The 25,900-nt window shown below is 31.6% G+C and overlaps 1 protein-coding gene across 4 annotated transcripts in view; it reads right to left on the bottom strand.

Annotated features, from left to right (window-relative positions):
- The window catches only part of LOC143199932 (sodium- and chloride-dependent GABA transporter 1), a 71,219-nt gene that overhangs the window by 10,799 nt on the left and 34,520 nt on the right, over nt 1–25,900 (bottom strand). For 3 of the 4 annotated variants that reach the window (XM_076410090.1, XM_076410091.1, XM_076410089.1), the window contains 5 exons: nt 13,885–14,154; nt 11,224–11,487; nt 11,070–11,166; nt 7,948–8,083; nt 7,656–7,894 (listed from right to left, as the gene is read on the bottom strand). In XM_076410090.1, the coding sequence (XP_076266205.1) occupies nt 7,656–7,894; nt 7,948–8,083; nt 11,070–11,166; nt 11,224–11,487; nt 13,885–14,149 (1,001 nt within the window). In that variant the 5' untranslated portion in view covers nt 14,150–14,154. Of the gene's footprint in view, nt 1–7,655; nt 7,895–7,947; nt 8,084–11,069; nt 11,167–11,223; nt 11,488–13,884; nt 14,155–20,644; nt 20,763–25,900 lie in introns of those variants that run through there. The other variant, XM_076410088.1, reaches the window with a different exon arrangement.

Raw genomic sequence — 25,900 nt, 5'->3', positions numbered from 1 at the left:
AAACATGTAGTGTTCGTCAAAATAGATCGATTCGTCTTTAATATTTATAAACTTAAATGTATCTCATTAGCTGTGTAGATAAGATTCGTTCAGTAATATAGATTTGTCTGATTTATAACCTCATATCGGAATATTTGTCTAAGCGATTTTGTATAACTATATAACAGGTCAATAGAAAAATCACCAGCCTACCATAATAAAACACATTTTTGGCAATTTTTTTTTTATTCAACATAATTCCCTTCAAGGATAACACACTGATTATAGCGACCCTCCAACTTTTCGATACCATATTTGTACTACGATTTGTACGAGCATTCCTTTCAGATCTGTGCAATAGCAGACACAGAAAGATATCAACTGAATGTGTACGTCATATCGTTCATGAATATTAGCGCGAGCTCACTTTTGACCAAAAACGACGAAGAGTTGATGATTCGGAGCAGTGTTTGAAGATAATCAAGCGTAATAAACCCGAGTTTTTGCATCGATATGTGACAATGGATGAAACATGGCTCCATCATTTCACTCCGAAGTCCAATCCACAGTCATCCGAGTGGACTGCACACGATCAACCCGCTCCAAAGCATAGGAAAACGGAACAGTCGGCTAGCAAGGTTGTGGCGTCTGTATTTTGGGATGCGCATGGAATAATTTTCATTGACTACCTTGAAAAAGGAAGAACCATCAACAGCGACTATTACATAGTATTATTAGACCGTTTGAAGGACGAAATCGCCGAAAAACGGCTGCATTTGAAGAAAAAGGAAGTGCTGCTTCACCAAGACAATACACCGTATCACAAATCAGTGAAAATGTTGGCAAATATCCATTCATCCACCGTATTCTCATAGGAAATATTAAAACCATTGAATTAAACAGTATTGATGCAAATAATACTTCGCATTTCACCAGTAAATATCGCTGATAAAAACACATGCAAGCACCTAATATATCCTTTAAAAAAATCTATATTAAAAAGTGTCGCAAAACGCCTTCAAAAAAACCACTGAATTAGTACAATCTTTAAAATGGAAAAATTGTAGGAAAAATAGGTAATGGTTAAAATGGAAAAAAAGAATTACTTATATTGAGGTTGAAAGAAATTATACTGACACATAAAAGCGTCTATTTTTATTCCCCAAAAGATTTTAAAAATAAAATTTTTAATTACATGTTATTAATTGTGTTAATACTGTTTTGATTGATTTGTCCTAATCAATATGATTCTAACCGTTATTTTAGAAATACTTATTTTCGCGTTGTTTCCTTTATTTTTCGAAAACTATATTTACACTTTCTACAATCGATCAACTTCGAACTTCTATATCTACAACCGAATGGTGTGTAATAATGTGCGACTAAATTTCTAAGATCTGAGTCACTTGTACATCCTCAAAGTTATTTATGATTCGTATGTTTCTAATTAATTATTATAAATTATTGTCAGTTTCTGATAATCTAAGGACGCGTCTATAATTCTCAGAAAAATAATTTACGAGGTCTGTTACAAACTAGCAAACCGTTGCTATGTGGTTTAGATTGTAAATAGCGGAATATATGTCATTTATATTTGGACACTTATAGCCATTTGAACAGAAACATTGATGAGCAACTTTGTTACTAAATTTAAAATATATTAGAGCCGAATTTTTGCGCGTTGCAGCTGCACTGAATATTAGTATGGACACAGCTTGATGTTTCAGAAATCAAATATACGATATGTATGAAAACAGTAAGAAGTTTTTTTCAATCGAAACATAATTTAACAAACTATTTCAAATTCTTACTCGGTAAATATAAATGAAATATTTAATTTCATTTTATGTAACTTACTTTTTTAGAAATGAGCCTGAGAAAAGATACATGGTAGATCAAATTACTGAATGTTATGGCCACAGAGTTTTACGTCTTCTCACCTATCACTGCATTTTTAATCCAATTGTATTGATATGAAGTATTGCAAAGAATTATTACAATAGATATTCAGGTCGAGGAGGATATTCAAACCAGAACTGTCTGAATTTATAAAAAGAGGCATTGTAGGAAATAACGTCTTCGGTTTGTGTGAGCTCGATCAGACACATTGAAGAAGGAATTGGCAAATGGTATAATCTTGAGCAAGTTTTTAACAGATTGAAAATAAACAGTTCAGTTATTAACTTGATAAGTGTTTCTGAAAGTGACAGTGATTGAATAAAACTTTATGAATGTTGGTTTATGATTCAATGCTGCCAATTACCAAGACAGGGTGATGCAAGAGGAAACAACTAAAGGTCAGTATACAATTAATATACTTTAGTTGTAGGAAATTGTTTTATAGAGTGTGAAAGCTATATGAACATGTGTGTTATAGTTCAGAATATACATGAATATTTGGTTAAAATATATTTTAATATAGTTTTTTCAAGAAAGATGTATACAGGTAACAGGACAAACTAAGGAAAAATATAATAATATTATAATGACTTTACAAGGAAACATTGCATCGAAGGAAACAAGAACTAAGCGCAAAACATAAATATGCTCTCTAATGAAAGTAAAATACATTACTCAGATATACAATTGTTAATTAGGTGGATTAGGCCTTCGGGGGATACCATTACATAAAAAAGCGCCTAGAACTCTATCTATACTAGTGTAGAAAAAAGTTCAATGTATATATAATAAAACAACTCTAACCTATAAATTATTGTGACTGTATAATTAATTGTAGTTTAAGTTCTTCGATAATATATGCATGAGATGTATTATAATGTTAAAATAATTTATAATACATAACATTTTTGTTTGATTATTTTATTTAGATTAGAATTTTGTTATATATCAGAGCCAATATGTACTAAAACTCAGGGTTGCCGCGGCAACATTGCGACGTTTTGGCAGGTCACGTGTGTCACTACTGTTTTGAATAGGGTATAAATATCTATTTACTCGGTATCTGATGAGATACGTACGGGATAATACAGTAATTATATAATTGCATAATATAATTGATTGAATATAAAATTGAGTAAAGAAAAACTGAGTGACGAATGTCTTTTACCGAAGCTATTTAAGTTGTATTTCATACAGCTGCATGAAAACCAACCACATAGGAGCTAAAATGAATAACAAATATTGCACAGAATATTGACAGTTATAAAATAGATTCATACAATTTTAATTCCTCATTTGTTGGTGACTTGTTAGTTCCCACGCGGATCATAAGGCAAAGTAGGAAGCAATAGATAAATGTAAGTCTAGAAGACAAACTAAAACGAGCTACAAGGACGAAATCGAAGGGTGAAAAAAATTCAATAAGCAATTTAATTAAATTAAGGTGAAATAAGCAATTTAATTTTAGAATGTATGTAAAGAAATTATTGTTTTAATCAGCCTCGTGTATTTCTTGTTTATTAATATATGTTTTAGGTGAGAAATATTAAAAGATAAGGACCATATGAATACATAAATGATCCAATGAAAATATGCAGGATTTAAAATGAAACTTACTACATAATTTGCATAAATGGAATTCATCGGACAAATCAAAGAAATTATGAATTACTAACAGCACTTAAGTAACTAACACACACTAATATATGTGACTGTATGATATTTTATATTTTGAACCTTCTATCAATTATTTTGATTATTTACTTTATAGACCCAAGTTTTGGAAAATTAATAATTGATGTTGTATGTTGATGCTCTGAAGTTGTTACATTTCTGGAAATAATTATACCTACGATACTTTGTTATAAAGTTCAGTACTAGTACTAGTAATGTAAAGGAAATTAGATTTAATTAAATTCCATTTAAAAAAGGTTAATGAGTGTTAGTTCTTGAGATAGTTTTCATATATTTTAATATGTTTTAATATACAGACATTTACTATTTTCATTTTTAATATATTGTGGTCATCACATGTCGATCTCAAGTAAACAATATTACACCAGCAACTAAGATAGGACCGATGGCAAAGCTTAGTATTAATGTAATAAATAAATTAAAAACCATTCACTGTCATTAATTTTTTTATTGGGCAGTATTATTTTCATTATTCGCGTCACGTTTTTTCTATTGAGGTGTCCCCCGCCCGAGGGTCATATTAATTGAAAATTGAAAACACGAAAAAACAATTACGCTCGGTCCGATTTCCTCATAATAATCATCGAACAAATCAATTAATCCCGTCAATTGAAATTAATGACACGGCCGACGCAGAAACCGAACGTTCGTGTCCGATCTGGAAAACGATCGTTTTTCGTATTCAGCGAAACGGCAACATTAGCTTTCCAAACGAGACGTGGGCTCATCCCGGCCCATATTCAATCTTCATTTGAACCTCGGCCGCGTCAAACGGAAATACCGTCTTGAGATGGTCATTAGCAGTCCATCCGAATCAGGAGATATTAAACCTGACCATTCTTTCACTGCGGGTTTGGTAGCTGTCCGGTTTTTTTAGTAATATGTACTATATAATGAAAAAAACTGTCTTCGCTTACACACAAGGTGGAGCAAAAGTCCCGCTACCATTTCTATACCACATCATTAACGAGCAGAAAGTGTGACAATATTTATTGAAAATAATCGTTCCATTATTGCCACTCAGCGAAAATTGCGTCAATGGTAACGGAACATTTGCCACGCGTTGTATAATTCGTGAAACTTTAATTCATAAACCCGATAATTTAAAAATATAATCTGCAAAGTATATGAAAAAAAGTTTTGACTGAACCAAAAATCAACACGACATTGAGATTTTTCAGTATTTAACTCGAGTAAGTTAAACGAATTTAAGAAAATTAATATTGCATTGAATTTTTGCAGTGATAAAATAGGTTCATACAATTTTAATTCCTCATTTGTTGGTTAGTTGTTAGTTCCCACGTGGACCATAAGACAAATTAGCAGCAACAGATAAATGTAAGTCTTTTTTTTAGAATCTTCGTTATTTAAACCAAATTATAAAACTACCATATTTCCAAGTTATTCAATATTTATTTTTTTTAAAGGCATAGGCTAATTTTCACTATCCAGTAATTTTATGTACGATTTTTTACCTAAAATAATCAGATATTTGTGTATAATGTTATTGCTGAGCTTATGTGATGGAAGACAGAACTCCTCAACGGTTAGGAGTTTATAACATATTTCTTTAAATATTATAGGGACGTACAGACAACTAATTGTATACTTTGAAGTTATTTATGTAAGCTGATGACGAAAGCAGGGACCGGACCACTATACCCTTCAGGAGTTTTTAAGGAGTTTTTAGTAAGGGTTCCAAATCCACAAATCCAATTTGGTGCTCGTACCAACTTCAAACTGACCACTAAGTAGTAGTTAAAATAATATTGTAAATAGATAAATAGGTTTAGGTAGGTATTAAGCTAAATTGTGTGTATATAGTAGAATATAAAGTACGTGTAGTAACGTAGATAGGTTAATAATGGTTTTTGTTTATTTTTATTTAGTTATTATTACAACGATTATTATGTACAGATTTTATTTTAAAACGCCTTTTTGTGTTAAAAACCTAGATTTAGTTATTTTTTACTTTTTAGTGAGTTCCTTATAAATTTGTTGAAGTCGGTTCAATTTTTTTTTAAATATTTTATACGCGTGTCTTTTATCCACAAAGGTTGTTATAGCATCAATAGGCTAGATGACTATTTTAGAAAAACTACTTTACGTATTCACAATTCTACGTATTTACTTTACTCGGAGTAATAGTTATTTGTTATGCTTAAAAATTAGTTAGTGTTATTGTTAGAGTTATGCAAAAAATATATGAAAGAATAATTTAAGTTTGAAATAGCGAATATTGTGTCGAGTTACAAGTTAAAGTAAAACAGTAACTAAATGGCTGTTTTATTCGGGTATTCCCTATGCATACATATATTGCTTCAATTAATATTCTTTATATATACTTGAAAGTTTTCTTTTACAAACTAGGGGTTTATCTGGACTGGACCTACAGTTTAACTTGGACTCCGAACCACGGCCGTCAGCATTAAGCTTACCGAGTGGCGAGTAACCAACTTTAGAAATCATCCCAGACGACATCCGGTCTTACCCAGCCCGGTTACCGGCGTGACTGGAAACACTTTTCTTGTCGGATTTTATACTCTTGCCTAGACCAATCACACATTTTAAACAATCACAAATATAAATTTACGACCACGCCCCAGCAGAATTCGAACCCGCGACTCTCGCAACAGTAGGAGGACCATCCTATCGCCTTTACCACTGCGCCACCAAGCCGGCAATTAATATTGTTATTATATATAGTTTTAATACTTCACTACATAGTATAAAACAAAGTCGCCTTTTCTGTCCCTATATCCCTATGTGCGCTTAAATCTTTAAAACTACGCAACGGATTTTGATGCGGTTTTTTTCAATAGATAGAGTGATTCAAGAGGAAGGTTTACATGTATAATACATGCATAATATACTAAGGCAACATTGCTAATTTTAGAGGTTTCTAACGTGATGTCGTAAATTAACCTATTTTTTAGGCTTATTTAGCAATTAGCAAAAACGCTGCCTAACCCTACGAGTTGGATCAAATTAATGTACTACAGTATTGTACACCATAAAAAGGTCTACAAAAAAGTCCGCGATGATATATGTTTATCTTTTAGGGATAACACACATTAACCATTTTTATTGTTTTCTTTTTACGTGAGAAAATGGCTTATTTACGAAGCTATTCTAAGCAATACGGCATTAATCCTTATCGAATTAAGTACCTTAAATACAGTGTGCAATTAATATAGATCAATATGGTTCCTTACAGCATGTAAATTAAACAAATATTTTCGGAGATATTACAAATTTAAAATTTGCGTTTAAAAATGTGTAATGTAATAAAAATTGTATGAATTTAGATATTCCAAAGATAGCAGGAAATCTTCATAGTAAGTATAGGGGAAGAGGAATTGTTTTACTCCAAATTTAATGCGTGCAGGCCAAGGGCAGTAATGAATGAACCAAAAATACTGGATCGATTTTAATCATGTTTTCATTGAGTGACATAGGCATATATATTTTATGCCCGTGCAAAGTCGGAGCGGGCCGCTATGTTTTTATATACAACGTTCATATTTTTTCTGTAGTGTATTTAATTTAGTATCAGCATTGCACCCGTGCGAAACCGGGGCGGGTCGCTAGTATATATATATACAATATATATATATATATATATATATATATATATATATATATATATATATATATATATATATATATATATATTCATTCTAAAAATTTGAGGATATTTTATTATAGGAAAAAATGTATTATAATAACACTCTTTTTGAATTTATTTTCATTGTATATCGGCAGAATAATTCGCTCCTGCCCCCTTGCCTTTTCATCATTTTTCAAATCAAATAACATCTGACATATAACCGCATATGTTTCTACTCATTTCTCGGTTCTTTCCAAATATGTCAAATATAAAAAAAATTAAATCTCGCAATGAGGATCAGCGAAATGTAATGAATGTGTCTAGAGGGCATCTCAACTCAAAATACTCAAAATATAAGTAAAAATATCTGACAAATATTCGAAACAAATTTTCTTGGCACCCAATTGAATTTAGACTATTCCATCTTGGAAAAGCTGCTGCTTAAATCTATTTTTTCGATAACATTACTTACTTATAAGCATTGTGGTGGAACTTATTGTATGAACCCAATGCTGGTAAGGCACCACATCCGATGCTGTAGGCGAAGAAGATCTGAGAAGCTCCGTCCATCCAAGGGGCGGGGGTTAAGAGCATTTCCCATTTCGGGATAACATACTGGTATAAGCCTTGCCCAGCGCCCTCCAATGTCACTGCTCGGAACAACATGATGAACAAAATAACATAAGGGAATATAGCTGAGAACCAAATCAACTGAAAAGTTATATTTTGTCAGTTAATTTCGCTAACCCATTTATTTATGTTACCTTTCCACTTTGATGTAAACCTTTTCTGATTATGAAGTAAATCATGAGCCATCCCATGATCAGACAGACGAAAAGGTTCCACTGTAATCCACCCAAGTCAGTCAGGCCACCGCTAGTAATTCCCAAAACTTTGTGGCTGAAACAACGAAGATATAATGAGAAATCCGTTCACTGTTAAGGTAATTAAGACACGGCACAAAGAAAATTTCATCCCATTCAGTCTCGAGTCCTTGTCGATAAAAATACACGGAAAAATGTGCCTGGAGATACGCCATTATTTTTTATGTTACAAAATTAATTACAACGGAACAAAATAACATCATATTCAGTAATTATTATATTATTTTTAAGATTATCATAATAATATTTAATTTTATTTATTTAATTTCACATTTTTTATAGAATATGATGATGATGATGATTATTGATTGAAAGATGTCATAATATAAGTCTTTTTATTATTGCTCAAAACATGTAGAAGAAGATAGAAGTTAAAGAAAGAGTTAAAACACTAGGTAATACAAATAATATGGGTATCAATTTCACAAAATCCAGTATCAAAGACGTCAGTCACAAACTTGTATTTAATAATTGTATCTGTAAATAAATTGTAAAAAAATTTTAAAAAATTATTAACCATTCTTATTGATAATAATATAAAGTCGAATATCCAGAACTAAGACAGCCATCACAATAAATGGTGAACTAAATAAAATAGAATACGAATAGATGCTTGCAAGTCCTTCATATGATTTGGAAATTTCCTAAAGTAATAGGGTTTTTTAAAGTATTTGCATCGATTCATAATCATTGATGAAACTTGCTGAAAACGGACTGAAAGGATCCATTCTCAGAAAAACAAATATAGTTCAATCTACTTTAAATATCAAATAAGTCTCAAAAAGAGATAGAATAACATCTGAAGCGTCCGAACATGTAACCAAATCGGTTTATAAAATTGAATTTGTGTTGGTACTATTCTACGTCGTTATTGTATGTCAGCAGAAACATTAAGGATAATAATCAGAAATTATAAACTGGCAAACGTTCTTTTGGCAATTGTTGTTTAAAATATGTGATAATTTTGATTAAAAATGTCAAAGCCATTAAATAGTTAGAGTTAGGAAGTGATTGTTTCTCTACTTCGAACAGGAACGAAATAATATGAGCCACCTCTTGCCAGTAAAATGCGTTAGAGAGACAAGTGTTTATACCGTTAAGTATTAACTTGATGCAATTTTACTGAAAGTGTGTTTAACGTGTTGCAGCTGCACTTAATATTGATGTTAGCATTGATAGCGTGTAAATACAAAGAACGATGTTTTGTCCCGAAACAGGTGACGAATTAAGTTTAAAGTTATGAAACATATGAAAACAGTCAGAAGTTTTTTCCATATAAATATTATTTAATACAATTGTTTCTGAGAAATCTTAAGGATATACAACTTTTTGAGACATGTTATCCCTTCATACACTGTTAGGAAACATAGAATTTATTTTACTATTTATAATGGTTTTTAATAATTCATCACAGATATATTATCATTCATGGTGGAAACAGGCATAGCTTTATTCTTAGAGCTGAGTTAGTATTAGTTTACAAAACAACTCGCTTTGGATAAATTTCATGAGACTGACAGAAAAAGTAATTGAGAAAAGGAGAAAACCCTTAACAAGTGCTCAATAGATTAAAATTTAATGATTTGGTAATTGACTTGAACAGTGATTCTGATAGTGAAAGAGACCGAATGAAACTTTTTTGTTGTGGCCTTATGGCCCAATTCTTGCGTGCATAAATTTGACAGCTGTCGGATCATTAGTTTGTGAATTATAGCATTTTCAGTGAAACAACTTTTGTTATTGTGAAAAAAATAGATAAAAAGGAATTTCGCGTGTTGATATATATATATATATATATATATATATATATATATAATATATATATATATATATATTGCGTTTTGAAGGGAAAAATACAGTTGAAGCAAAAACTTGGCTTGATGCCGAGTCTCCGGACATTGACCCAGGAAAATCAATCATTAAGGATTGACATGCTAAGTTTAAATGTGGTGAAATGAGCATCGAAACGGTGAACACAGTGGCCGCCCAAAAGAGGCTGTTACCGACGAAAACATTTAAAAAATCCACAAAATAATTTTGAATGACAGTAAATTGAAATTGAATGAAATAGCAGACACTCTAAAGATATCAGCTGAACTTGTACATTATACCATTTACGAATATTTGGATATGAGAAAGCTCTGTGCAAAGTATGTGCCACGCCAGCTCACTTTTGACCAAAAAAAATGGCGAGTTGATTATTCGGAGCAGTGTTTAAACATGATCAAGCGTAATAAGCTCGAGTTTTGTATCGATATATGACAACGGATTAAACATGGCTCCATTATTTCACTCCGAAATCCAATCGACAGTTATCCGAGTGGACTGACTGTATTCGATAAATCCGCTCCAAAGCGTGAGAACACGCAACAGTCAGCTGGCAAGGTTATGGCTGTGTATTTTGGGATGCGCATGAAATAATTTTCATTGATTACTTTGAAATAGGAAGGATCATCTACAGCGACTATTACATAGCGTTATTGGACCAGTTGAAGGACGAAATCGCCGAAAAACGGCCGCATTTAAAAAAAAGAAAGTGCTGCTTCAACAAGACAATGAATACGATGACAAGAATCCATGAATTGGGCTTTGAATTAATTCCTCATCCACCGTATTCTCGAGATCTGGTCACCAGCGACTATTTCCTGTTCTCAAATCTCAAAATAATGCTCACTGGAAAGAAATTTTCGTCGAATGAAGAGATGATCACCGAAACTAAGGCCTATTTTGAATCAAAGGACAAATCGTACTACAAAAATGGTATCGAAAAGTTGGAGGGTCGCTATAATAAGTGTATCACCCTTAAAATAAATTATGTTGAACAAAAAAAACTAATTTGGCCAGGAAAATGTTTTTATTATGGTAGGCCGGTTACTTTTCGATTGACTTGTTATGGAATAAACCTATCTTTGTTGAAGTTATTTGAAAATATCATAATTCTGGTATAAAAGCTGTTTCTATCCACCGAACGCATTAATGTAAGTTTGGTAAATGCGACATACTCAAAGAATTCCTCAACTGGCGACGTGTGTTTCGTGCTGACGTTCATCATGGTTTTATATTCAGGGGTATAACACTTATCCGTATTCCACCAGTTATCTGGAACAATAAAACGTATAAGTGATGCCTAATTTAAAAAGAACTAAGGATACTTACCACAACTTTCCCACGGTAACAACGGAACAAACGCGATGGTCGTAATTATATAGAACAAAGTCCAGGCTATGATAATACAATAGTATATATCCAAAAGAAACACGATGGTCATTGTAGCGAATCCCACGCCTTTCAAAATAGGACATAACTGCCCAACGAAAGTCATACCTCCAGAACCCAAATATTGGCCAACTGCAATTTCCTGGAAGAATATGGGAATGCCGCAGAAGATCATGGATATCGTGTAGGTGACCAAAAAAACTCCTGAAATATTATTGTCCCTATAAGTATTTAAACTAAAGCGGTATATATATTTTGAGTAGTGTTGGGAACTATTGACCGAAATTGACTATCGAATGTTTAGTAATTGACTACTCTTTACTCTCGACTGTTTCAGTCCCTATTTTTGGTCCCACTGATTTTACCACTCTTTACCACTGTTTTATTCGACTGTTTTCAGTCGCCATTTTCGATCCAACTGATTTTGTTACTATTTACTATCGATTGTTTCAGACGGACTTTTAATTATTATTTTTGGTTCTACTAGTTTCATTCGACTGATTTTTAACTTTCTGACTCTATCGTCCTAGCCACGACTCTGACAAAAATGTACCCAATTTATGCTTACATAGATTTATATGTAATATATATAGTTTTATGATTTTTTGGTAGTTTGCTTGTAAATAACAATATATCTTATATTAATATAGCAGCATTTTGGAACGATATATTTCAAGATTGTTAATGTAATAGGGTAAAAGATTACAATTGTGATAAATAGTAAAATACTTTTGACTGTTTTTATGGCAATAATAGGTAATAATTCGATTACTCTCTCGTTAAGTAGTTAACTCTAAGTTAGTACGTGAAGGAGTGTGTACATCTCCGTCTCGCTTATACTACCATAGGAAAATACAATCATATATAAAATTAACTGCCCCAAGCAATTATCTCCGCCCTTTTCTCTCTCATAATTTTTACAGAAAAGTATGTTATTCATACATCTTCGTCTGACATCACGAATTGAAATAATAGTCGAACCGCTAGTTTTTTGACTATCGACTGTTTCGACTATTTTCAGTCGATAGTTCCCAACGCTAAATTTTAGGAATTTTCAATAAATTTTAATTAATTTATTTAATTAATAACATTAATAGATATAAATAGATGGCCAACCACTACGGAAAGTTACACTATTAACCAGCACGTCCAAGTACTTTATACCTATTTTAACAGAAAAAACCTTTACATTTTTGCAGCATTTTAATTTGGATCTCTACTTTTTATCGCGTCAATGCAGAGCACTACAGAACAATAATTGACTAAATTGAGAAATGATTTATTTTGAACGAAATGTAGTTCCAGCGAGACCTCGCTACATAATATACATCCACGATGAACACTCTGCATGAATGATTTCAATGTATCATAATATCTTTCAGAGATTAACCAATTAGTCTTCAAAATCTTGCGATTTAGCCCACTAGTGTTTTTCTTATGGAGTCAAGGATCTACGTCGATAAGCCTTAATCAACTTATTCCTAACAACATAATCTAGACCACGGGTACCATTTTTCTAAATAAATATTTAGTGAAGCCATAAACATGCCCTCAGATATTTTTGAATTCGTAATTATTGGAATAACAATAATACTAGCACCCGGACTAACACATAGAAGACTCTAGCTTTATTGCATTCACCAGTTTTTCAGTTAGTACTAACCTTCAAAGGAAAGCTGTTAAATTTTCATGATATTTTACTTATAAGTTTGTGAATTTTTATGCTAAGAGTGATATTAGTTTTGTTATTTTCAAAACAATGGATCAAAAACAACTTCGTGTTTTAATTTTACATTTCTTTCTTTATGCATCTTGGCTTGATGGCTTTATGGCTTGAAAGGTGTTATAATGACTCCGTTCTATCAGAAGAAACACAATAAAACGTTGGTTTGCTGACTTCAAACGTGGTCGTAGAGACACCGACGCAGTGGACGTCCAAATGTGGTGGTAACACCAGAAAATATCAAAGAAATCCACAAAATCGTTTTGAATGATCGTAAAGTGAAGTTTCGTGAGTTAGCTAACATCGTAGGGATATCAAGAGAGCGTGTTGGTTGTATATTGCATGAGTATTTGACTATAAGAAAGCTCTGTTCAAAGTGGGTGCCACGTTTGCTCATTATTTCCCAAAAATAAGAACGTCTTGATGATTCTGAGAAGTGTTTGGCCATATTTAAATGTAACAATGTTTACGTCGATGTGAGACAATGGATGAAACATAGATCCATCACTTCACTCCGAAATTAAAACGATCGTACTCTGAGTGGGCAGTAACTGGTGGTGGTATTGAAATGTAAGAGCGGCGCTGGAATGATTGGATGGCTCTTATCGCCAATATTCTAGCTCTTAGAGTTTTCAGCCAATCGTTATGAAATTTTATATATATGTTTATTGAAAAAATTGTGATCTCCAGAATGTGCACAAATCACCCACCTGGATGAAGACTCATAAAGATCGGCAGATTAAAACTTTTGGTAATTTGTTTATAAACTCTTAAATACATCATGTCATCTTTTTTTAATCCCTCAAAAATTATTTCTACACCTCATATGTGATATATACAAATATACACATCATTTATACTTCCAAAACAATACTTACCACCTCCATTCTTATAACACAAATACGGAAATCTCCATACGTTGCCCAAACCGACAGATAAACTGATGCAGGACATCAAGAAATCCAGTTTGTGTCCCCATCCTCCTCGGTCATCATCGTCATCACTGCTCATGACATAAGTAACACTCTTTCCAGCAGAATCCCCTTTGTTCATATTAAGTTTCTCTTCTTCCACTCGACATTTGGTTGGTTTGTCTTCATCCTCTTCATTGACCTCGGGGAAAAATATAATTTTGTTTGCCATTTTTTCTGCAACAAAAACAAATGCCATTTAATATTTTAAGTCTGAGCCTATAATGATCGTTCATGATCACGAACATTCACACGCAGAACCTTTTCTTAACAGTGGTACTAGGCAGCGTTATCAATGTTTTCATTTTGATATTTAAAGTTTTAATACGTCAATTGAAAAGTCCCCGGCCTACCACAGTAAAACACATTTTTTGGCAAAATTAGATTTTTTTATTCAACATTATTCCCTTCAAGGGTAATACACTGATTATAGCGTCAGTCTAACTTTTCGATGCCGTTATAAAAAGTGAAATGAAGTTGCCTCAGTTAGCTAACATCGTAAAAATATTAGAAGAACGTGTTGGTTTTATATTGCATGAGTATTTGGCTATAAGAAAGCTCTGTTCAAAGTGCCGCATTTGCTCAGTGTTGATAAAAATCAAGAACGTGTTGAAATATTAGAGTGATGCCGGAATGATTGTGTGGCTCTTGATGGAGACTACGTTGATGAATAAAGCCAATTTTGACCTGACTTTTCAGCCCATGTGTTAATTACAAAGTGGTTAAATAAGGTATTCTAAAAAAAAGTTAAAAGGGTCTACATTACATTAAAACAAAACATAAGTTTTTCTCGCAAAAACGCACCCTCCAACACACCCTGACCAAAAGAAAAACGCAAAAATCAGATATTGTGGAACTGTTAACAAAATCTCCATGTAATACATCTGTAAAATCTCACAGAAAATTCATTAAACGTTGGTTATATTATGTAGAAATAATAAAAGTTAAATGCATACGACTAAAAAAACAGACACAATCTAGCTAGACTGAATTATTAAAAACATGCGATCATTTCATATCGCAGTAGCACAATACTGATACAACAGATAACAGTTAAATAAAAATAGTTGGTAATGTTTGGACAGTTAATTCGATGGAATTGATTTACAATCACGCTTCATTAATTTTAGATAGGGAGACACATGTAAAACGTCAATATCGCTTTATATACAGAACATATCTCGTTTATTAAACAATTTACATGCCACAGCGGCGGGGATAGAGATAAAAAAGGTGGCTGTCAACCCTCAGGCTTTATAACTGATGGATCATCATAATAACGCCCAGATATTGAAGAAAATCAAGCTACCAGGATTTAGTATGTTTAACGTATGCTTATATTAAATGTATACTAATTTTGTAATATTATTTAGCATGTATATATTCGAAATGAAAATTGAAATAAAATGTTAGATATTATTTATAAAACACTAAACTAAAATAAAATAGAAATATTTCTCCTACCGAATATGGGAAATATCCTAGCAGGTATATTAATCATCAATATATATTGATAAATATGTAAAATATTGATGTAAACCACTGTTAAAAACCTACCTAACTGTTAAAATCCATGGTTTTGGCATTTCTTTACTTAAAATTTATATTCAGTATATACAGACGTTTTGAAAAACTACTTCAAGACAAATCCACATATTTACTTACTAACTTGACTACTTACTTAATGATTTGAAAGAAAAATTGACGTTTGAAATAGTGGAATTTGTGGAATAAATGCGCCCTAAAAGGTTCCACATCTAGCGTGACGTAGTTATTTTGGTCGCACTGAATGGTTTTACATGGGCACAGGTCTTATTCGTACATTATTTTAATAATTTTGTGTTGTAATTAAATAACCTATCGTGTATCGATGGAGTCAGGTTCCCTAATGTAATTATTCATCGCTAAAAACTCAAACAATTTGTGTATTTTCGTTCCAAGGCAGATAAACCTTGGAAGGCGGGAACTAGCCAGTGTAGTTTGAAAATAGGTAATTTACCAACAACAACAATATCATTCTAATATAGTATTTACTGTTATAAGTACCTTTAATTATGTCTAAGGTGTAATAAACGTAATATCGAGGTAAATAACATTGTTGATAACAATTGAGGTGAGGCTTCAATTGTTTTGTTTGTTGTGTATAGGAATCCCTAATAATTTTATTCTTTTTTCAGTTACCAAATAACATAGAAAAAATATTAGTATGCATGAAATCAGTATATGTCTCTACAAAATTCGAATGTGAACTAGACAGAAAAAAAAAGGGATTCTAACTGAACTCTAAACATTCACTGGTATTCACTACTAACCATATATTCTGAGAATTTAAAGAAACTAAGCCTCGAATTTACAGAAAAGTTCATTTTCATGCTCTTCAACATTGGAGTTTCATTGCTTTCCAGCTAAAAAAAAGAAAAGTTTTGACGGACAATGAAACGTGGATCTACCACAACAATTCCAAGGACAAAGTCCTGAGTTCATGGCCTAAATGGGTTTTGTTGTAATGGGATCAGCAAAATGTAGCGTGCCGGTTTGGTTGGCGCAGCAGTAAAGGCGATAGGGGAGGTCCTTCTGCTGTTGCGATAGTCGCGGGTTCGAATCCTGCTCGGGTATGGTCGTTAATTTATGTTTGTGATTGTTCTTAGGCAAGAATGTAAAATCCGACCATGAAAATGGTTCCGGTCACGCCAGTAATCAGGCTAGATAAGATCGGATGTCTTCTGGGATGATTTCTAAGTTGCTCACTCGCCAGTCGGTAGGCTTAATGCTGAGGACCGTGGTTCGAAGTCTACTTCAGTAGGTATATTCCAGTAAAACCCTCGTTGATAAAAGTAGACTCTAAAATATAACTAAAAAAGATACGGCGTATTACTAGTTGCTAAAAACCGAATCAGACTGTTACTTCAGATGTCTACAGACATTAGTTGATTAAATTAAACTGAAGAAAGACTAACAATTGTGTAAACGTAAGAAACGTAAGATCATCAATCATTACTACTTGTGAAGCAATTACTACTTTAGCAACATGGTAACGCAGTTATCTCTGTCTATTTTGGATAATGTGGATAACATGTGGTCTAAAAAAATAACTGTGCCACAACTGTGTCAAAATTAAATTACTGCATAAGACAATTATTGCTCAGGCACTCTGTCATTTCGATGATCAGAATTGTCTCTCTATGTGATTTAACCTCTCTTTATTTCATCTTATATGATTATTTTAAGTTAAAAATATGTGTAGTCAATGCTACATGAAATAGTATAAATAATGTGTCCACATTAAATCTTCAGTCGTATTTTTGTCCAGTGCATATATAATTCTATAAATTAAATTCAAATATTGCGTAACTATTGGACAGTATATTGCAGTAAAATAATATATGAAATATATAATATGAAAAAATAGATATCTCGTTATAATGTATAACTGACCTCATTTATTGCTCTATAATATAAATTATAATAGCGTTGAACAAACCCTGAAGAGATATATTGTGGATATAAAATAATATTGGGTAGGCATTAATCGTTATAAAGCTAGTTTCATACTATATAAATATAAATATCGTCATAAAGCATGATGTCATAATTCAGTTTTTTGGGGTCAAAAGGACTAATAACAAAATTGCGTGAAAAAACACCAATTTTAAACAGTTTTACTATATTATGCCTATTTCTCTACAGATATTATCGTATTATATTAAATATGAGTGTAGATTTTGATATGTAAAAATAGGTTAAATGTAGTTGGATTATGATTAACACAATACGAATTATTAACAATAATCAGTAAGATTAAACAAAAATATACAACATGGATTTAACAGATGTAGTATAAACAAATCAATTATTTTTGCATGAAAAATATTACATAGTTATACATAATATTATACAGTATTGTGGAGACTGTGCCTCTGATTCACCAGCAAGAACAACTGACAGATTTATTTTCTTCAATCCTAGGATTTGATCTGAAACTTTGCTGGCCATTTTAGTTTATTTATATTTTTGGGAATAATATGAAGTATATGTATTGTTATCATTTTTATAGGTATATTACATTTAAGTTATTTTTTTCTCTTTTGTATAATTTAAATTCCCCTTTTTACCAACTAGGTTATCTGGATTGGACAGAAGACACCCGGTCTTACCCAATCTGGTTACTGGCGAGACTGGAACCATTTTCCTTGTCGGATTTTACACTCTTGCCGAAGGCCAATCACAAACAAAAATGAACGAGCATGCCGTAGCAGGATTCGAACCCGCACCTATTACAACAGCACAAGGACCGCCAACGCTGCGCCAACCAAGCCGGCAAAATAGGAATGATTTGTTTAAGTACAAAACTGAACGAAAGTGTTGTTTTCTAACACGTAACAAGTCAATTGAAAAGTCCCAGGTCTGACACATAGATGGCGCTACTAAAATTAAATCCATATGTTTTAGTTAGCCTTAACCCTCAAAAGATGCATGTATAAATGTAACAGATCATTAGTTTCATGTGCGTCGGATCATTAGTTTATGAAATAGAGCATCTTGAATGAAGCAACTTTTGTTATTGTGAAAAAAAAAGGATAAAAAGGAATTTTGCGTGTTGATAAAATATTGCTTTTTGAAGGAAAAAATACAATATAAGGAAAAACTTGACTTAATGCCGAGTTTCCAAATACTATCCCAGGAAAATCAACCATTAAGGATTGCTATGCTAAGTTTAGACGTGTTGAAATGAGCACCGAAGACGGTGAACGCACTAGACGTCCAAAAGAGGTTGTTACCGACGAAAACACCCACAAAATGATTTTAAATGACCGTAAATTGAAATTGAATGAAATAGCAGACACTCTAAAGATATCAACTGAACGTGTATATCATTCACGAATATTTGGGTACTTGAAAGATCTGTGCAAAGTGGGTGGAGTGCTGGAGCTCACTTTTGACCAAAAACAACGACGAGTTGTTGATTCGGAGCAGTGTTTGAAGATGATCAAGCCTAATAAACCCGAGTTTTTGCGTCGACATGTGACAATGGCTCCATCATTTCACTCTGAAGTCCAATCGACAGTAATCCGAGTGGACTACACACGATATACCTGCTCCAAAGCGTGGGAAAACGCAACGGTCGGCTGGCAAGATTATGGCGTATGTATTTTGGGATGCGCATGGAATAATTTTCAAGGACCATCAACAGCGACTGTTACATAGCGTTATTGAACCCTTTGAAGGACAAAACCGCAGAAAAACAGCCGCATTTGAAGAAAAAGAAAGTGCTGCTTCACCATGTCACAAGTCACTGTAGACGATGGCCAAAATCCATGAATTGGGCTTCGAATTGCTTCCTCATCCACCGTATTCTCCATATCCGGCCCTCAGCGACTATTTCCTGTTCTCAGATCTGAAAAGGATGCTCGTTGGGAAGAAATTTTCATCGAATGAAGAGATGCCGAAACTGAGGCCTATATTGAAGCAAAGGACAAATAGTACTACAAAAATAGTATCGAAAAGTTGGAGGGTCGCTATAATCAGTGTATCACCCTTGAACGGAATTACGTTGAATAAAAAAACTAATTTTGCCAAAAAAAAATGTGTTTTGCTATGGTGGACCGGGGACTTTTCAATTGACCTCTTACACTTAATTTAATTAAAATTCTCAAGCAAACTTTATGTCGATAAATGCTATTGTTTTAAGAAAAAATTGTATATATTACGATAAAAAAATTAAAATAATAATTAAGAATTGTTTGTTTTGGATGATGAGAAAAGTCAATATAATTTAAAAGGGTCGTTTTACATATATATTCATGTTAAATATTTAAAATGGAAATGGAGAATTCTTCATTATTATTGAATGAAGAGTAGATGACTATTTATGATAAGTAAAAAACATTTCATTATATTCCCATATAAAATTACATTAATGGGCCAATAAAAATTTTCATATGGTTAAACATAATAATTGTCGAATTGGACAATGTTTTCTTGAAGTTTTAAACGTTTCATTCAAGCGTCACAACACATACAAATATCAAGTTTCTAATTTATTATAGACCAATACGACTTTTACAACATGAAATAGAATTTTTAAAGCCTTCTATTGGAAAAAAATTGATTTAGTTTCAGTAGACTTCACATAACAAAATATATATTACGGACTCATAATTAGAATTTACTTGAGAATTTTCAGAATTATTTTATAAAACTTAATAAAGCAAAAGTTCCTGTAAATTGGTACATAAATTAAAAGCCTGGAAAATGTCTGGTAGGTGGAAAATTAGAACGATTTATGTCCCTGAGCGTATTCGACGCAATTATTTCATTCTTTCAGTTTACTTCTATCAGATTATCTGTTAAAATTCTTATATAATGTGTAACTCTGTTGAAAAATCAGTGTACCACTTTTTATCTAATTTATTGAGAATTAAAAATCCTCATAGTAATCGGATATATCAGTATCATAGACATAAACATAAAAAAATGTTTTTCAAACAATTTCAACGATTAAAATGAGATTTCATTGATATTAATAGTTAACATTAAACAACAAACAACAAAAAGAAGCAAAACAATGTAAATGTCTTAACTCAACAAATATACAGAGAGCCAACGACCTGTGAGAAAACTGGTCTAAAATACAAGAACAAAAAACCAAGATAACACAATATATTACCGAATTTAATATATCGCAGGATACCCATCTTGACTTGATGATTATATCACACTGAGGCCGATAGGTTAACAGATGGGTTGTATTATAGCAGCACGTTTATTTTTAAGAGTTGGCATTCTGCAGTAATTCGTTTGGAATAATTAGATTTCTATTTATAATATTACAAATCATCTTCTGATGCATTCCAAATATTTCAGCACGATGATTGATTGTAATTATGTAATGTATAAAATGTAATAATGATAAAAATGAATGAGATAATTATTAATTTTTATTATTATATATATATATATATATATATATATATATATATATATATATATTTATTATTATCTATATATATATATATATATATATATATATATATGAATCAAGTTTGAATATATATATATATATATATATATATATATATATATATATATATATTATCTTTTCATTTATCTTTTCTAATTATTGTTGAAACGTACAATAGGATGAAACCATAAAGAATTCTATTGTACATTTCATCGATTACGAGGTCATTATATTGAGTGAGGGAATTGGCCTTGGGCGATATTGTGTTGAAGCCTTGAAAGATTTAGTCATTATAAGTGCATTACATTGTTTATCTCGGAGGGTATATTTATTACATATATTGGCTGTTTTTATCCTAAATCTATAGAAATATTGAAGGAAAATATATTATTAAGTAATTATAGATTTATTTCATTAATTACGCGCTTGCGTGCATTTTGTTTAGCCACATCTCTCGGTGAGATGTGATGTTTTACATTATTAGTTCAACAATTGATACGTTAATACTTCCGCAATAAATTCAAGAAGTAGTTGTGAAACTTAACCTAAGATTTTCGCGTAGGATTATTTAGATGTTCATGTTTGGTTTGAATCAAGTTTCAAAACAATGATTTAAATTTAGTTATATTGGAACATAGGCGATTAATAGGCTAGGTGACTATAATAAAGAATCACAAAAATATTGATTTATAATAGCTTTGGGAACTATCGACTGATAACACTCGAAATAGTCGATTGTCGCAAAACAGTCGAAACAATCGATAGTCAAAAAACCAGCGACTGAAAATAGTAATTACTATTTTCAGTGAAATGCACGATTCGACTGTTTTTTTCAATTCGTGATGTCGGACGAAGATGTACGAATCCTTTCCTGTATAAAATGTGACAGAGGAAAGGAATTTTATATGTGGTTATATTTTCCAATTGTAGTATAAGTGAGACGGAGATGTATAAATTCCTTCACGAACAAACTTAAAAACTAAAAAACTAAAAATATACAATAACCATAAATACTATATAAAAATTAAACATATACCTAATCATAGAAAAAAAAAAGCTGTAATATTGATATACAATATATTGTTATTTACAAGCAAGTTACCAAAAAAAGCATAAAATTACATATATTAAATGTAAATCGATGTAAGCATAAATATATATATATATATATATATATATATATATATATATATATATATATATATATATATATATATATATACATATATATATATTTCAGTTTCGATTCTATACATATTCTATATATACGATATATTCTATTATGTATATTTATAATGTTCAATTGGGTATTTATTTATTCTGGTTGTCCCAACTTTTCTTTTTGGTTATTATCTGCTTCTCGATCTGTCACTTCTTTATTGTTTCATCTATAAATATATTGAAACACCCCAAATCTGCGCGTGACGTAGTTGCTTTGGTAGCACTGGACGGTTTGTATCAGTACAGGTCCTATTTGTACGTTAATTTAATAATTTTGTATTATAGTCAAACATTCTAAAGTGTGTTGATGGTGTGAGGGTACCTAATGTAATTACACATCAGTAAAAACTCCAAATAAGTTGTGTATTTTCGCCCAAGGGCAGAAACATGTGATTGAGTCTTACAAGGAGGGAACCAGCCAGTATTGTTTGAACATCACTAATGTATTCATACCAATAGGATCATTCTAATGTAGGTATTTACTATTTTAAGTACCTTCAATTATGTCTAAAGTGCAATTAGCGTATTATGGAAAAATAAGTAATTAGGGAAAAATAACATTGTTGATAAGATTTGAGTTTAGGATCATGTTTATTGAGTATAAGAATCTCTAATAATGTTGTTCTTTTTTCTAATTATATTTAATATAATATGACTGGCTTTGACATACAAGTACGCAATAAGTCAGTATATGTTTCTACAAGATTCGAATGCTAACTAGACAGAAAAAAATGGGCTTCTAACTGAACTCTGAACGTTAATAACTGTTCGCTACTGAACGACAAGTGTCAATAAAATCCCATCAGGTTTAGATTACGAAAATCCAATATAAAATATCTGGTTTCTCATACATCAAAGAGTTCGATGGGCTATACTTCACCTGGTTAAGGGTAAGTGATACATATTTAATTGAATAATGTGATTTTATAAATTTGTTTCAAACATTTCGAACAGTACTTACAGACGATGTATGAACCCAAATGTTATCACTGAAGTCAAGTCATATTGATATTACAACGTGGAGCAAAAGTCCCGCTACCATTTTGATTGCCTATAATTTTGCTTAAAGAAAAGATAAGTAAGTTTAATTGGTCTTTATATTTTTTTTCGTTATGATATATGTTTCGATATTATATGGGCTAAATGATGACCGCGATTCCCTATGCAACTTTCGGCTCTTTTTAAGACATTTTTCATGACATCCTGTAACATCTGAGGCTGAATTTCTTTAATTTCGTGACGAATATTGTCTTTAAAATGTTGAATCGTTTGAGACTTCATAGAAACTTTTGATTTTAAAAAGCCCCATAAGAAAATGTATGGTGCTGTTAAATACGGAGATCTGGCTGGCCATACTAAATCGCCAGTTCGTGAAATTAGACTTCGTGGAAAAACGTCATTCAATGATTGTTGAACAAGCTGTATGTGCTGTGGCCCCATCTTGCTGAAACCACATGTCATTTAGTCCTTGCTGTTCCATTTCAGGCATGATAAAATTTCAAATCATGTCTTGGTACCGTTGAACATCACTAATGTATTCACGCCAATAGGATCATTCTAATGTAGGTAATTACTATTTTAAGTACCTTCAATTATGTCTAAAGTGCAATTAGCGTATTATAGGGAAAAATAACATTGTTGATAACATTTGAGTTTAGACAGAAACTAGACAGAAAAAAATGGGCTTCTAACTGAACTCTGAACGTTAACAACTGTTCGCTACTGAACGACAAGTGTCAATAAAATCCCATCAGGTTTAGATTACGAAAATCCAATATCAAATATCTGGTTTCTCATACATCAAAGAGTTTGATGGGCTATACTTCACCTGGTTGAGGGTAAGTGATACATATTTGATTAAATAATGTGATTTTATAAATTTGTTTCAAATATTTCGAACAGTACTTACTTACCGACGATGTATAAACCCAAATGTTATCACTGAAGTCAAGTAAAGTAAAATAAACTAGGCAGAGATCTAACTGAAGATCTGTTCAAGCATGTCAAAATACAGATTTGCAAGTAAGGTACTTGATGAAGTATTGTAGTTGCACACGCGTAAAAGATTATAAGGCTATTATTAAAATGAACCTTATAATTACAATTTGCGCATTTTATTTATCCAAATATTATAAAGTAATTTGATACAATACCGAATTCGCCTTTTCTTTCCAAAGAGCTGCTAGAAGTTTAAGAACATTCATGATTAAATGTATATAATTTAAACCTTTTTTCGTATTACAGTTAGAACTATGTAAAATAAATATTTTGGTAGCACTGTCAAATACATTTGTAACAGTATCTACAAATTATCATCATAGAATTTTTCAATAAGATTGCCATGGATAACATTTTTATCTGTCTTAGCAAATATAGGGCTCTTGATTTCATTTTATTATTCTCGCAGTTCCCAAGTGGTGACTATGCTATTAGTGGATTCTCTTTAGAATTATTACCTGATTTTATCAATTTTCATGCCAAATATATTTTTGATAATATTTTTTTCTTCTTATGTTCTTCAATGTCCTATAACATTTCATGGTTCTGGAATACACACTCAATTATGTAAAAGTTCTAATATTCTTTTTAAATTTAATATTTCATTTACGGTCACACAATACAGTCATTATCGACGAATCGATTGTGGGCAAATTTAGGTTATCTGCCTTTTTAAATCCCATTTCGATTTTTTCATTCATATTTTCTTTCCGCTGATTGCACAAAACCAATTGTTTAACTGTGAGCTATAAGATAAATAAACCAAATAAAATTTAAAAAGATTAAAGTTTAAACGTTTGAAAGCGGATATGATAAATGCGTTTAGGAAACGGTAAATAACGTCAATGTTTCGTAGAGCTTCTGGTTGGTTTTTTAACGTAACATGGCGAATTTCGAATTTTTGTGTTTTTATTTACGATAAAATGTCAGTAATCCCACTTTTAATTTTAAAATATACGTATTAGTATTATAAACTAATGTTGGGAACTGAAATTGACTATCGACTGTTTAGTAATTGACTACTTTACACTATCGACTGTTTCAGTCGCTATTTTTCGTTGAAGATTGTTAATGTAATAGGGTAAATAGGGTAAAATTATTAAAATTGTCATGGATTCGTTTTTTTTTCTATGATTAGGTATATGTTTAATTATTATATAATATTATGGTTATTGTACATTTTTAGATTTTTATTTTTTAAGTTTTTTCGTGAAGGAATTCACGAACGCGAAAATTTTAGGTTAGGTTTCACCACTACTTCTTGAATTTATTGTGGAAGTATTAACGTAACAATTGTTGAATTAATAATGTAAAACATCGCATTCTCACCGTGAGATGTGGCTAAACAAAATGCACGCAAGCGCGTAATTAATGAAATAAATCTATAATTACTTAATAAAATATTTTGCTTCAATATTTCTATAGATTTAGGATAAAAGCAGCCAATAAATATGATAAATATACCCTCCGAGATAAACAATATCATTTCATTTCCCATTGTAATGCACTTATAATGACTAAATCTTTCACGACTGCAACACAGTATCGCCCAAGCCCAATTCCCTCACTCTATATAATGGCCTCGTAATCGATGAAATGCACAATAGAATTCTTTATGGTTTCAACCTACCTTATTGTACGTTTCAACAATAATTAGAAAAGATAAATGTTTATCGACAAAGTGTTCTTCGATGCAGTAACATTAGATAATAAATTATATAGGGGATTACCGCCCCCTTCATA

Source organism: Rhynchophorus ferrugineus, unplaced genomic scaffold, assembly GCF_030347505.1.
Source record: "Rhynchophorus ferrugineus isolate W39M unplaced genomic scaffold, kcgeb_rfMv2 rfM7, whole genome shotgun sequence".
NCBI lineage: Eukaryota > Metazoa > Arthropoda > Insecta > Coleoptera > Curculionidae > Rhynchophorus > Rhynchophorus ferrugineus.
This window is presented reverse-complemented; position numbering and strand designations above follow the sequence as displayed.